At 36.5% G+C, this 15,550-nt stretch overlaps 1 protein-coding gene across 19 annotated transcripts in view; it reads left to right on the top strand.

Moving 5' to 3' along the window:
* Nucleotides 1-14,894, top strand: part of Zbtb8a (zinc finger and BTB domain containing 8A) — a 99,447-nt gene extending 84,553 nt beyond the window's left edge. For all 19 annotated transcript variants that reach the window (XM_058570935.1, XM_058570938.1, XM_058570930.1 and 16 more), the window contains 2 exons: nt 622-791; nt 6,899-14,894. In XM_058570935.1, the coding sequence (XP_058426918.1) occupies nt 622-791; nt 6,899-7,231 (503 nt within the window). In that variant the 3' untranslated portion in view covers nt 7,232-14,894. The remainder of the gene's footprint in view (nt 1-621; nt 792-6,898) is intronic.
* The last annotated feature ends 656 nt before the right edge of the window (nt 14,895-15,550 follow it).

Below are 15,550 nucleotides of genomic sequence, written 5' to 3'. Positions count from 1 at the left end.
GTGGCACATGCCTGTAATCCCAGCAACTCAGGAGGCTGAGGTAAGAGGATTGCAAGTTCAAGACCAGGCTCAGCATTTTAGGGAGACCCTAAGCAACTTAGTGAGACCCTGTCTTAGAAAAAGTAAAATATAGAAAGGGCTGGGGATGTGGGGGATGTGGCCCAGTGGTTAAGCACCTCTGAGTTCAATCCCTAGTACCAAAAAAAGAATACAGTACTAAAAAAATGTAATGACTGGGGTTGGGGCTGTGACTCAGTGGCAGAGCACTTGCCTAGCATGTGCAGGGCACTGGGTTCGATCCCCAGCATCACATAAAAATAAACAAATAAAGACATTCTATCCATTTACAACTACAAACAAAATTTTTTTAAAATGTAATGACTGTACTATGTTAAATGAAGACACGTGTAATAGTCTAAATTTACCTGGACTTTGTAAATATATCAAATACTAAAGTTATAGTTCTGTATAGGAATACATTGACAATTCTGGTCTTAATAGAATGTCTTCCTCCTTCCATTTACCTTTCCAAGATTGAACTCACCAAGTCCTTTTGGATTCTTTATGTTCGTAGAATTGTTATGCTCTCTCCAGTGATTTAATAAAACTGTCTTGTGACAGATGACCTGCCCAGGATGCGATTCAAGTGCCCGTACTGCACACATGTGGTAAAGCGGAAAGCAGACCTCAAGCGACACCTGCGCTGTCATACAGGAGAAAGGCCATATCCATGTCAAGCGTGTGGAAAAAGGTTTAGCAGGCTAGACCACCTAAGTAGCCATTTCCGAACAGTATGTATATGATCTTCCATCATTTTACTTCTTGAGACAATGTGCATTTATCTGCTTTAGGGTAATCCAGTTTAGGGGCATATCTTTTCATATAACTCTACCATAGGAAAAATTATTCGAAGTCATGCACCAAATAATAATTTTATGTATGTGTGTGTGTGTATATATGTATGTATGTGTGTGTGTGTGTGTATATATATATATATATATATATATATATATATATATATACTTTTAGTCTCCTTTGAGACCTCTAAGTACAGTTCTTTTAATTCACACCAAATATATTTTTATATGTTGATGTGTTCAGAGACAAAGATAATGCAAACTGTACAAATGTTTTAAATGTCTAGGTCAGAATCACCACTTCACATATTTGGCATCTACCAGTGATTCCTGAATCCTGTCTGGTAGTATCTTGGTCTTGTTGCCGACCTCTCTCCACTACATCCCCTTTCTAGTCTCCCTTCAGCTTCTCTCCAGTCTTCTAAAGGAAGGAAGCCACTTCCAGTCAGGGATTGACTGTTAGCAGTCAAAAAATATTCAGAGAATTTGTTCTTTGATGCCCTGGGGGTTTCATAAGATAGTGACATTGAAATTGTTCTGCCCTTCATCTTGGCAACACAGTTTTTTTCTAAAATATGTGTTCTGTCACTTACGCTTCTGTTCCATTTACAAGCGTTCTTTTTAAATTTAAAAGACAATGGATCACTTACAGTGATTGCATCATGCATTGCTTTATAATTATTTATTCAACAAATATGTTTAGAGCACTGTATATGCCAGTTCCTTTTCTAAGTGATAGCAATGAGAAATACAGGCAAAATCTCTGTCTTTGTTAACCTTATGGAACTAGAGTTTTAAAAACTAAAAAGCTTTTGGTGGCTCATGCCTGTAATCCTGAGGCAGGAGGATCACAAGTTCAACACCAACCTCAGCAACTTAGCAAGTCCCTAAGCAACTCAGTGAGACCTGTCTCAAAATAAAAAATAAAAATGGACTGGGGATGTGTGGCTTAGTCATCAAGCACCCCTGGGTTCATTCTCTGTTACTTAAGAAAATAATAATAGTAATAAACAATCTTTCATTACTACAAAAGCAATAGGTATGTATTATAAAAAAATAAGAAACTAGTCGGGCCTGATGTCGCATCCCTATGATCCAGCAGTGAGGCAGGATGATCCTGAGTTCAAAGCCAGCCTCAGCAAAAGTGAGGCGCTAAGCAACTCATTGAGAGAGACCCTGTCTCTAAATAAAATACAAAATAGGGATGGGATGTGGCTCAGTGGTCCAGTGCCACTGAGTTCAATCCCCATAACTCCACCCCCCAAAAAAATAAAGAAAGAAAACAACAACAACAAAAAATGTTTTATCACTCCAATGTTACTATTCTTAATATTCTTAACAGTTCTATTATATAGTCTTCCACAATTTCTTCTATGGATATAATTGTTTTTTAGCTTCGAATGAGATCATATCGTACATGCTGTTTTGTAACCTGTTTTCTTTAGTGAATAATCGTTGTTTATTTGTGTTTTGGGTTTTTTTTTTATTTGTTTGTTTGTTTTTTGCGGTGCTGGGGATTGAACCCAGGACCTTGTGCATGCAAGGCAAGCACTTAAAATGTCTCATAAAAAACAAAATAGAGCTGGTTTGTCCAAGCCAGAATCCAGTCTAAGACCATGTATCATCTCTCTGCTAAATCCCTTAAATATATTTTTCTTTTATTTTATTTGTCGTAGCTGGGGATCACACCCAGGGCCTAGCGCATCCTAAGTATGTGCTTTATTACTGCACCTTTGCTCCACCTCAAGTATATTTTTAATCTAGCACAGTTTCCCCCCCACATACCCCTCCCTTACCCCAACACTGACTTATTGAAGACAGCCAGTAGTTCTTCAAAGCACCCTCCCTCTGGTTTGTCTGCTTGCTTCCATATGGTGTCATTTAGTTTGTTCCATTATTCTCCTTGCATTTTCTATAAACTAAAAGTTTTATCTAAAGTCCCAGTGGATTCAAGTTAAACATTTTCAATTAGAACACATCAAGGGCAAAGTTGTACATTTCATGATCTGTTACATTAGGAGAGACACGTCTGGTGGACCCATCATTTGTGATTTTTTCTTTTTTTTTTTTTAAGAGAGAGAGAGACTTTAATATTTATTTTTTAGTTTTCGGTGGACACAACATCTTTGTTTGTATGTGGTCCTGAGGATCAAACCCGGGCTGCAGGCATGCCAGGCGAGCGCACTACCGCTTGAGCCACATCCCCAGCCCATCATTTGTGATGTTAAGATAGATTTCTCTCTGTGGGTAATGATAATGTAATTCCACCATTGTATACATCAAGGTGCTGCCTTGTAACAAGAAAGGAATTTTTGTGAAAGAATTTTGGCATCCAAGAATGACCCCTTTCCCCATCAACTCTTCATTCAAAGATATTATCAGTGATTGATAATATGTAAGAAGTAATAATTTTAGGGGGCTGGGGACATAGCTCAGTTGACAGAGTGCTTGCCTTGCATGCACAAGGCCCTTGTTTCAATCCCCACCACTACCACCAAAAGAACAAAAACAAAAACACCAGTTAATGATTTTACTTAGAGTTGTGGAATGATTTACCAATTTATAATTTCTTCTACAGTATTAGCTGGAATTCTATGAAGCAAAATTTCCCTTTATCATCTGGAGCTATTTGGTTATTTTGAAATCCAAATCCTATAGGACAAGGAGGATAAACATTTGTTTCTTTCTCTTAAATCAATTTTCAAAGTGAAGAATTGATTTAATAGCAGCCTCAGTGACATTATATGAGCTTTCTCAGGCTTTGCTGTTTTAGATACTGTAGAGTATTAGGAATTTTCATTGGTTCATTGTGCTTCTTGATACATTTCAGAGTTATATCCAGACCATTCTCTACCTTAAAGTGGCTCTTGTGTCCTTTGGGCACATCCCATTACATTTGAAAGTATCCTTATTCACTGGACCCAAAAGAGGCCTACACTCACCTCATATTTTCCCTACCACAGAAGTGGAATCAGCCACTTCTTGAAGGATGTTGGTTCCTTTCAGGAGGGGTGAAATTAGAGACCAGAATTTGGGTACCCACTGTTATGGAGTTGTCATGCGTTTTTTTTTTTTTTGTTTTGTTTTTTATGGCAGTGCTAGGGATGGAACCCAGGGCTTTGCACGTGCTAGGCAAGCCCTCTACCACTAAACTACATCCCAACCTGTCATTTCTTTTTTCTTTTTTTTTTTGGCAGGGGTAAGGGGATACTGGGGATTGAACTCAGGGACACATCAACTACTGAGTCACATCCCCAGCCCTATTTTGTATTTTATTTAGAGACAGGGTCTCACTGAGTTGCTTAGCACCACACTATTGCTGAGATTGGCTTTGAATTCGCGATCCTCCTGTCTCAGCCTCCCCAGCTGCTGAGATTAGAGCCCTGCGCCATCTCGCCTGGCCCGTCATTTTTTTTTTAGATTATTTCAGTGGACACATATATACATTTTAATATATACATATATATATATATTTTTTTAAATTATGAGTTCATGTTGATATTTTCAGTTTAAACATTGTAGCGTTTCACTTAATTTCTTTGACATCATAATTATATTGGAATTCATGAATCTTTGTCAATACTCTGTTAACAAAAACACCACCACATGTGATACCCATAATATTATTCTCTCAGGAAAATAAGTATTCTTTTCAACTGTACACTTTTAATATTTGCTATTTAATGTCAACAGTTAAGCAGAAGATAATAACTGTCCTGAATGATGTTCTATACATACTCGTAGATACTTTACCAAACTATATTAGATTTTTAATTTTATTTTATTGTTTGGTTTTCATACTTTTCTGTCTTTCTCTAAATGAGTATTTCATAAACATTAATCCATCATTATACAATTAATTCTCATAATTTTTATAGTAGAACCCATAATCTACTTCTCTTAACAGCTATTGAACAAAATTGTTTATTACTAACTAAAATGATTTATAATCATTCATCAGTTACAACTTTTTAACCAAAGCATTCCACACCTATTAACCCATTCGGTTCTCACATCAACCCCATGAGTAGTGTGCCTATTAACAATAAAGAATCAGGGTGGGGCTGGGGATATAGCTCATTTGGTAGAGTGCTTGCCTTGCATGCACAAGGTGCTGAGTTCAATCCCCAGCACCACAAAAAAAAAAAAAGAATCAGGCTGGGATAATAATAGGTTGATGTGTAAAAAAACGACCTATAGGTTGTTTGTGACCAGTGCCCATTTGGACTAGTCAGGCTTCCCATCTTCCTGGGGGTGGGGCCAGTGGGAGTGGCCATATCATACAGTTACATATTTTGACTATCACCTTGAAAGCAGAATCATAATGTTTAAAATTACTTGCTCCAAGGTTCAAGGTTAGTAATTGACAAAGATAGAAAATGACAAAATTAGGACTAGAACACAAGCCTTCTGATTCCTACTGTGATCCTATTTCTACCAGTTCTTTTATTAATAAAGACAGCTAATAATCCTTCTATCCAAAAATATTGATTAATTTATATTTGGGGCCAGGCACAGTGTCACATGCCTGTAATCCTAGTGGCTCCAGAGGCTGAGGCAGGAGGATTATGAGTTAAAAACCAACCTCAGCAATTTAGCAAGGCCCTAAGCAACTTAGAAAGAACCTGTCTCAAAATAAAATATAAAAAGTGCTGGGGATGTGGCTCAGTGGTTCAGTGCCCCTGGGTTAAATCCTTGGTTTAAAAAAAATGTTAATAGGAGCTGGGGTTGTGGCTCAAGTGGAGGCGTGCTCGCCTAGCATGTGTGAGGCACTGGGTTTGATTATCAGCACCACATAAAAAAATAAAAAATAAGATATTGTGTCCACCTAAAACTAAAAAATAAATATTAAAAAAATTATATATATATATTTGTGTGTATATATATATATACATATATACATACATACATATATACATATATACATACATATACATATACATATATACGTATATACATACATATATATATATACACACATACATATATATATTTGGGATAATATTTTTTTCTTTGGTTAAATAACAAAAAAAATAATAATACATAAATAAAAGGTTTTTTCCTCTCTGAATTAAAATATATCAAGTCCTGCTGGGTGCAGTGGCACATACCTATATCCCACCTACTTGGCAGGCTAAGACAGGAGAATCACAAAGTTTGAGGCCAGCCTGGGAAACTTAGCTAGAACCTGACTCAAAATAAAAAGGGAATTGAGTGTGGTGGTGTGCCCTGTAACCCTAGCAATCTGGGAGGCTGAGTGAGACAGGAGTATCTCAAGTTTGAGGCCAGCTTCAGCAATTTAGCAGGACACTGTCTTAAAAAAAGGTCAGGGCCAAAGCTGAGTGTTAGAACACCCCGGATTCCATTCTGTACTGCAAAAAAAAAAAAAAAAAAAGTAAAGTCTTTAAAAACAAAACATGGGGGGCTAGGGTTGTGGCTCAGTGGTAGAGTATTTGCCTAGCATGCGTGAGGCCCTGAGTTCAATCCTTAGCACCATGTATCAATAAATAAAATAAAGGTCCATTGACAACTCAAGAAATATTAAAAAAAATATATATATATATATAATACAATACATGGCACATAGTAAGTGTTTGCAATTATTTTTATGCTAGGAAGGTGTCCCTTTTTACCTTAGATATCAAAATACTGTTGGGTTAAAGGATATATGAAATTATTCAGTATGTAACATTAAAAATAAAACCACTGGGGCTGGAGTTTTGGCTAAGTGATAGAATGCTTGCCTAGCATATGTGAGGCTCTGGGTTCAATTCTCAGCACCACATATAAACAAATAAATAAAGGTCCATCAATAACTAATACAAACTTTTAAAAAATAATAAAACCACTATCATTTAGAGAAAATGATATTTAATATTTCTGTGACATCAATTTATCCCCAAACCTTTTCTAATGATTAGATGTTAATTTGAGTCTAATGCATGGCTTTGGACATCTCAAGTTTATGAACTGATACCTAAAATATCAAACTGTCCTGCTTTTGAAAAATCATTTTTATCACTATTTAAATCTCTACACAGATTCACCAGGCATGCAAACTAATCTGCAGAAAATGCAAACGCCATGTGACTGACCTAACAGGGCAAGTGGTACAGGAAGGAACCAGGCGCTACAGACTGTGTAATGAGTGTCTTGCAGAAGTTGGCATAGACAGCCTCCCCATTGATTTGGAAGCTGAGCAACATCTTATGTCCCCATCAGATGGAGATAAACATTCCCGATGGCACTTGAGTGAAGATGAGAATAGATCCTATGTGGAGATTGTAGAGGATGGGTCTGCCGATCTGGTCATACAACAGGTTGATGATAGTGAAGAAGAAGAAGAAAAAGAAATAAAGCCCAACATTAGGTAGCTGTAATATGAACCAACAGAGCTGGCATGTCTGCAATTTCCATTCACTTCCTGTATCTCTCCTTTCCGTGGTCAGAGTCTGGTTAACAAATTTATCATACTGACTTAAAAGAAATGACCTGAAATAACTTGCATGCTTTCTGAACAGGCCATTGTATCCATTCTGAACTTTGTTGCCCTAAATGTTGCTGCACTGGAAAGAAAGACCTAGCTTGAGTTGGCATGATGGATGAACAGTTACCCTCTTTATTACAGATATGTTCTTTCTTTTAATATTGGAAGATATACTTAGCAAATTTTCTTCAAAGAAAATATTTTAAATAAATTTATCATAGCCAAGCTTTATATAAGACAATTTTAAGGTGTTTCAAAGACAAATACACTACCAATATTAAGTTTCACAGGGAAAACGGGTAAGAGCACATTTAAGGGTCTGGCAACTCACCTTGCTGTTAATTTCAGATCTGAAGCAACCTATCACTTTCTGGTATTCTAAATGATTAGGATTAATGACTGAAGACTAATAAGAAATGCTTGAGTTCGTTCATATTTAAAATTTTTGTCCTTAAAAAATGACTTTTATATAGTCAGTATTATTTAAAAGAAAAAACTAACATAGAGGCTGACCAAAGATTATATACAGACATCGTTTTTTCAAAATACGAAACACACTGCCTAAAAGTAAAGGTAGTTAATTTGTAAAAAAGATCTGTCAATAACAGTTTTCTTCTTCTCTAAAGGAAAAAAATGAATAAAAAGTTTAAAAAATATATTAGAAGGTTCTCTCCAGTTCTTAAGAATAATTTCTAACATTTATCTAGTGCTATGTATTACTTTAAAGTGCTCTATCACATATTTTCTCACTATTTAGTAAAGGAGATAGTACCTCTGAGGAAATTAAGGTCAGAAAATATGAGTGGTACAACTGATGATTGGACAGACTATGGTTTTAAGTAATCCTCTTTTATCAGTCTCTCCTAATATGTCTCCTGAAATGACAGAGAATTGAAATCAAACCTTACCGGCCTGCAGTAATGATAAAAGTCAGATTTAGAATTAAAAAACACATTATAAGAATCAGGATTAGAAAATACAGGGGTGGATATAGCTCAGTGGTAGAGTGCTTGCCTAGCACTTGGCCCTGGGTTCAATCCTCAGCACACACACACAAAGAATTAGAATGTATGAAAGAAGAATTTAGTCACTTTCAGCAACCTATATCTTTATGTTAAGTTATTCAAATAGTGTTAAGTAATGTCCCTAAAATACATTCTGACATATTTTTTGTTGGGTTATTTATATGTAAATTTAAAACAAAACTATTTGAACAAATTATTCTCTTAAATGCTTTGAGCATTTTTGCATATCTTGTTTATATTTTTCACAACAAACTTTTATCCTAGGATACAAAGTTTAAACTTCTCCCCAGTATGAATTATGAGACATTCCAACATCACAGCAAAATTGGAGAAGCACTGTTTTTAGTTCTAAGGATAAAATATAAATATCAGAACAATGGTACTTCATAAAGTTCTTTGTGCTGGGCGCAGTGGCATATGCCTATAGTCTTAGCTACAAAGGAGGCTAAGGCAGGAGGATTGCAAATTTGAGGCCAGCCTGAGCAACTTTGGGAGGCCCTGTCTCAAAAAATTAAAAGGGCTGTGGATGTAACTCAGTGGTAAAGCACCCCTGGGCTCAGTCCCCAGTACCATACACACACACAAAAGAGGGGTCTCTGCAAGTTACCATAGTGAAGCTTAATATAATGTAATTATGGTATATAGTGAGGCTCCATGTATTATACAGTATTTTTAAATGCCATGACATACCTCAAGATGATATTTTTGTTATTATTTCCTCTTATTCTTTAGTTAATGATTGTCCTTGATACCAGCTTGTGGGCCACAAGACTTAATATCCTTTAAAAAAATTTTTTTAAATAGATAAATAACTACTTTGTTTCATGATACTTAATTCTGAGTCTTTTCCAAGATTGATTGCCCTGATGGCAAATTTCCAGTTGGCTCAAGACTACCCGTGTGTATTGAGTTCATTGGTTCTCCCAACATGACCATTCCTAAATCAGGATTCTTAACTACTAAGTAATATCTGAAGAGGGAGGCATTGCCTGCCATTCTCTAGTCTCACCAGAGTGATACTAACACCTTTCCAAATTGTAACCTGATTTTTAGTTGTTGGGGCCAATAGGAAAATTGACTGATTTGAGCTTTATTCATAGAAATGAAGTAGTGCTTGCATGTGTATACCCTAACGCACTTTAGTCTATGACCTAAATGTTCTTTTATGCTATTATCTTCTGCATGCAAACTTCACACACATCAGCATGAACTTCAGCAATGTCCACTGAACAGTGTTACCAGCACTTTAATTGCCTTTTTCAGAAAGAATGCTTTCTCATAACTGTTTATATGAAGCATCAAACAGTACCCACCAAACAGCTGTCAGATTCAGCAGACAAAACATCTATTCTATCATTTTAGCAGCATAAAAGAAGAACATTTAAGAATGTTTGCAAGTTGTAAATAATGACTCCAGTTATCATATCGTATGTAGGTAAGACTTTAGAGAAAATTATTTTCTAGAATGAAACTTATCTATTAATGATTTCTGAGAAAATTGAATTCTTTAGCTTTTAAATGTGGGAAAATGCTACACAGGGATATAATTTGTTTAAAGTAAGCTTTATTTATGCCAAGGATTTTTTTTTTCTTTCTTCTTCAACATCAAGAAAATAATGGGAATTGATTAGGCCAAAGTTTGCTTTTGCAGATATGCTGTTTATTATCTTCTGGATATCCTTCTCACTTTATTGTCCTCAAGAGTGTCTGGTTGAAGGGATGAAGTTTTGCAAAAATAAACCACTACTGCAGTCATGCCTAGTGTCTGGAAGAAGAAAAACAAACCAGCATCAGTTTAAAAAAAATTTTTTAACCCAAGAAACTTCAAATGAATTGTTTCATAAAGAAGTTCAACATTGGAGGAAGAAGCTCTAAAATCAAGATGCTGTGGCACATCTTCCCTGTTCCTCTTCTCAGGCACCTCTGCAGAACTCGGGAACACAGAATTGAAAATCATGGAGCTAGACAACTTCTTGTATTCCCTTTGAGTATCAAAAGCTCACTTCATTACTACTATTATTGACTGTATTTATAAGCAGGTAACTAAGATAGGATGTCTTAGTGAGCAGATCACATCTTTAGCATTTGATGTTCCTTGTATGATCATGAGATCTTAAAACTTTAAGAACAAGAGTTTTAATATTTTTCAATATTATGTTTTTGAGTAATACAATCAAAACATAGTTATTGCTTCCTATGTGGCCAAGTTACTGCTTAGTGGATGAAAAAAACTTGGTGTTCCAGTTATATATGAACTCAGAACTCAATTCATTAAAATTATTTTGCTAAGTCATGCTAAGATATATTGAAATTTCTACTCATATTGTTTTTTTAAATGTATTTTGAGTCTGAAATTAGTAGTGTAGAAAATCACTAAAAGCACTATGGCATAAAAAGACGTATGTAACTAAGAACGGTGATAGTAAACAGGTACAGGAGGACCAAACTCTATACATGAAAATTTTTATGTTATTTTATATTAGAGTGTATCAGTATTACTATTTATCATTTATATAGCATTTTATATCTGCAAATTATTTAATAATTTTTGTTTTTCTTTACATTTCTATGAAGTAGGACAGTTATCCCACATGAAAGGTAAAGAAATTGAGGCACAGAACAGTAAAGCAGCCTATTTAAAACAGCCAGTGAATCAATGGCAAAAAATAGGGTTAGAATGATCAGGTTTTCTGAATCCTAGAATATCAACTTACTCACAGGTGTATTGTGTATCATTCTCTTTTATAAGGTGATTTTATACAAGTAACAGTTCATTGTTTTAAAGTTGTTTAGTCATTGTATGTGGATAGATCCTATACAGAATAAATGCTACATAAAGAATGTGATTTTAGGGGCTGGGATTGTGGCTCAGCGGTAGAGCGCTCTCCTAGTACAGGCGGGGCCTGGGTTCCATTCTCAGCACCACATAAAAATAAAGGTATTGTGTTGTGTCCATCTACACCTAAAAAATAAATATTAAAAAAAATGCGGCTTTAGTTATGAAAGTTTAAGTGATAAAATTCAGGTTATCAGGAATGGCAGTGTTTAGCCAGTGTTTCATACATTGTGAAGTATAATTAATATTGTATTTTGATACAGGAGTTTCTTGACTATCCATGCCAATGGAACCATGAATGGGCCAGAAAGATGAAATCAACAGATGTTCTATAAACTTTATTTTTTAACATCGGCTTTCTCCCCACAGAACTGTATTAATGCCACCAAGAAGTCAAATATTTAAGTATAATATTATTAAGTATAAGCCATACAAAGCAAGAGAAGCAAAGGGACTCTTAAAGACATAATGTTTAATTATTTTTTTAATAATGAGGATTGAACGCAGGGATGCTTTGCCTCTGAGCTACATCCCTAGCCCTTTCTTTTCTTTCTTTCTTTTTTTGAGACAAGGTCTTGATAAGTTGCCCAGGCTGGCCTTGAATTTGCAATCCCCCTGCCTCAGTCTCCTGAGTAGCTAGGATTACAGATGTTCACCGCTGTGCCCTGCTCATTATTTTTATTTATTTTAAATTTTTAAAAAAGTTTTTGGTACCAGATATTGGACCTGAAGTGCTTTACCACTGAGCCACATCCCCAGCCCTTTTTATTTTTTGAGACAGAGCCTCGCTAAATTGCTGAGGCTGGCTTTGAACTTGTGATCCTCCTGCCTCAGCCTCCCAAACTTCTGGGATTATATGTGTGCATCCTGCTCCCAGGCCACTCATCATTTTTAAACAGGAAACTGAAGTCCAGTTGCCTCTTTACCTTTGGACTTGATTAGATCTTTTGCAAGTTTGATTCTATTGAATGGCTTAGAAAGTACATCCAAGATTTTATTATATTTTGTCTGCTTCCCTCTTTCAAATTTCTAGATAAGCATTCTACTATACAGTTGAGATTTCTTGTTTGTTTTTGTTTTGGGTACTGGGAATTGAGCCTAGGGGCACTTTACTATTGAGCCACAGCCCTATTCCTGTTAATTTGTTGTGTTGTTGTTGTTTGTTTTTAATTTTGAGACAGGGTCTCCCTTAGTTGTCTGGGCTAGCTTTGAACTGGCAATCCCCCTGCCTCTCTCACATTATATAGTTTCTTTATTCCACTAGATATACCTTTTTCCTTTTATCTTTCTAACCCTCACTCCCACTCCTAGTGCTGGGGATCCAACTAAGGGCATTGCCCATACTAGGCAAGCACTCTATCAATGAGCTACATCCTCAGCCCAGAGAAAATCTTTTAATTCCTTACTGATATTATGTACTGCTACTTAATTCCTTTGTTAAGGATTTACATTTTTATTCAGCCTATAAGGGGGAAAAATGGAAGGATATTTGTTTCTATACCAAGGGTTCTCAACCTTGGCTACACATTAAAGTTATTTGTAAAGGTTTTTTTTTTTTTTTTTTTTTTTTTAATTTATTTATTTATTTTTCGGCGGACACAACATCTTTGTTTGTATGTGGTGCTGAGGATCGAACCCGGGCCGCACGCATGCCAGGCGAGCGCGCTACCACTTGAGCCACATCCCCAGCCCCAAAAGGTTTTAAAAATATAGATGCCGGGCTGGAGGTGTAGTTCAGTGATATGAGTTGGTTGTTTGTCGTGTTCAGGGGCCTGGCTTTGATTTCCACCACAACCAAAAAAGTAAAATACAAAACTTAGGCAAATTAAAATTTCTAGCATGTTGGGCCTGGGCATCAGTGTTTTCTCAAAAACATCCCAGTGTTTCTTACATGCAAAATAGGCCCTCTAGTCAAGATTTTCCTCTGTCCTCCCCATACATATGCTAGGGAGGGGCAGTAGGACCATCTGATTCTTCCTGTCCACAGGATCTCAATCCTATCACATAAGGGAATATTTAAAAAACACAGATGCATGGGCCTGGCACAGTGACACATGCCTGTAATCCCAGGCTGAGGCAGAACAATGTCAAGTTCAAGGCTAGCCTCAGCAATTTAGGCCATCAGTAACTAAGTAGACCCTGCCTCAAAGAAAAAAGAAAAGAAAAGGTCAGGGGCTGTTCTGCAGTAGTAAAGTCCCCTGGGTTCAAGCCAAAAAGTAAAATACAAAATGCAGGCTGGGAGTGTTTTTTAGTGGTACAATGCTTGCCTGGCATTCACTGGGTCCATCTCCAGTACTGCAAAAAGAAAATAATAATAATAAAATACATATAATTTTTGTGACATTTCAAGCCACCGTGTATGTTCTCTAATCTGAGTTATTAAGAGGATCAGATAATCAACATTCTAGTAGGACGTCTAAAAGTGGCCCATTTTTACTCGGGGATATATTTGCATTTTATTTAATCATGGGTGTCACACTCTGGGAATTCACTTAGTACTGTACTTAAAACTAATAAAAGAACTATATTATGAGTATATGGTTGAAATACAATATATGAAATTTGCTTTAGTTTCTTTTAAAAGAAAGGAACCAGAACACTCTTCAAGCACCATGAAGCTCAATTGATACACATTAGCATTCCGTAAAATAATGCACTGAATCAATTTTATTCCAGTAAAGTGTAATACTAGCTGCCTGCGGTGGTGAATACCTGCAATCCCAGCGACTGGGGAGGCTGAAGCAAGAGAATCCCAAGTTCGAGGTCAGCCTCAGCAATTTAGCAAAACCCTGTCTCAAAAAATAAAGAGGACTGGGGGTGTTGCTCAGTGGTTAAGCACCCCTGGGCTCAATCTCCAATTTAAAAAAAAAAATAGTACTAGAAAGGTAGGACAATACTAAGATATGCTTTTTAATTTAATTTTTTATTTGTTTTGTTTGAAACTGAATGTTTACCACTGAGTTTACCAGTGTTTACCACATCCCCAGTTTTTTGGCTTGAGTCAGGGTCTCACCAGGTTGCCAAGGTCAGTTTGCTGTCCCACTGTCTAAGACTTAAGTCTCTGGAATTACAGGTAGGCACCACCATGCTCTGCAAAAAGACATGTTATTTTAGGGCTGGGATTGTGGCTCAGCTGTAGTGCGCTTGCCTAGCATGTGTGGGGCCCTGGGTTCGATTCTCAGCACCATATAAAAATAAATGAATGGAATAAAGGTATAAATAAAAATTCTAAAGATGTCTTATTAGATTTACTATTTAAAAAGATGTGTTATTTTTAAAAGCCTATAGAAAACTTTGGAAACAAAAGCCATTTTCTTCTTCCCTTTACTTCAGTTATTGCCCTTAAAAAAAAAAAAGATTTGGCATGTGGCTCAGCGGTAGAGCGCTTACCTAGCACGTATGTGAGGCTCTGGGTTCGATCCTCAGCACCACATTTAAACAAATAAATAATAAGGGTATTGTGCTCATCTACAACTAAAAATATTTTTTTAAAAAAATAAAGCTTTCAAAATAACTTAAAACATGGCCATAATCATTTAAGAACTACATTTGCAGTCCATACATGACAAGTATATTCATTGAGTCTCCTACAAAAAAAAAATAATAATAATTCCAATGACGAAATGGGACTTTTCTTGCATAATTCAAAAATGCTGAAATAAAACACAGATACTGTGCCTTTTATTGTATATTGATTTGACTTAAACTTTTTTCTCTATCGGGAGGGAAGAGACCCACAACAAGCGCGGGCAGTGGAAGATACACTATGAAACTTTCGCACCGGACCATCCAATATTTTGGGTCCATGCCAATTAAGTGAAAATCTGTCCCCGCAACCCCCAACCCGAAGCTAGGGCGAGTGACCAGCCAGCACAGCTTGATGTCTTATTTCCAGCGAATACTCCACCAGTGAACGACAGGAACCTTTCAGTCTTGCTCTCTCCCACAACTAGTTTTCCTGGAAATTCATGCACAGTCCAGCAGCTAGATCCCTGGAGAGGCCTGCGGCCTACCAGACACCCCTAAATCTCGGTTTGGGGTGGGGAAGAGAAATTTTTCTTGGGTTCCTCTAATAAAAAGCCCTTGTTTATAATCTACCGACTAGATTTCAGCGCCGTCCCCTGTTTAGAACAGGTGAAGCCAGTCGCGGTGTCTAACGCCTGTAATCCTGGCAACTCTGGAGGCTAAAGCGGGAGGATTGCAAAATTGAGGCCAGCCTCAGAAATTTAGCAAGACCCTGCCTCAAAATTTAAAAAAGACTGGGGATGTACTCGGTAATAAAGCGCTCCTGTGTTCCACCTCATTACCAATAAATAAAATTGAAATAGTAATAAAACAGGAGAAG

The sequence above is a fragment of the Marmota monax genome, unplaced genomic scaffold (assembly GCF_021218885.2).
Source record: "Marmota monax isolate L192 unplaced genomic scaffold, Marmota_monax_Labrador192_F-V1.1 WCK01_AAM20220418_F8-fsc00008, whole genome shotgun sequence".
Classification (NCBI taxonomy): domain Eukaryota; kingdom Metazoa; phylum Chordata; class Mammalia; order Rodentia; family Sciuridae; genus Marmota; species Marmota monax.
This window is presented reverse-complemented; position numbering and strand designations above follow the sequence as displayed.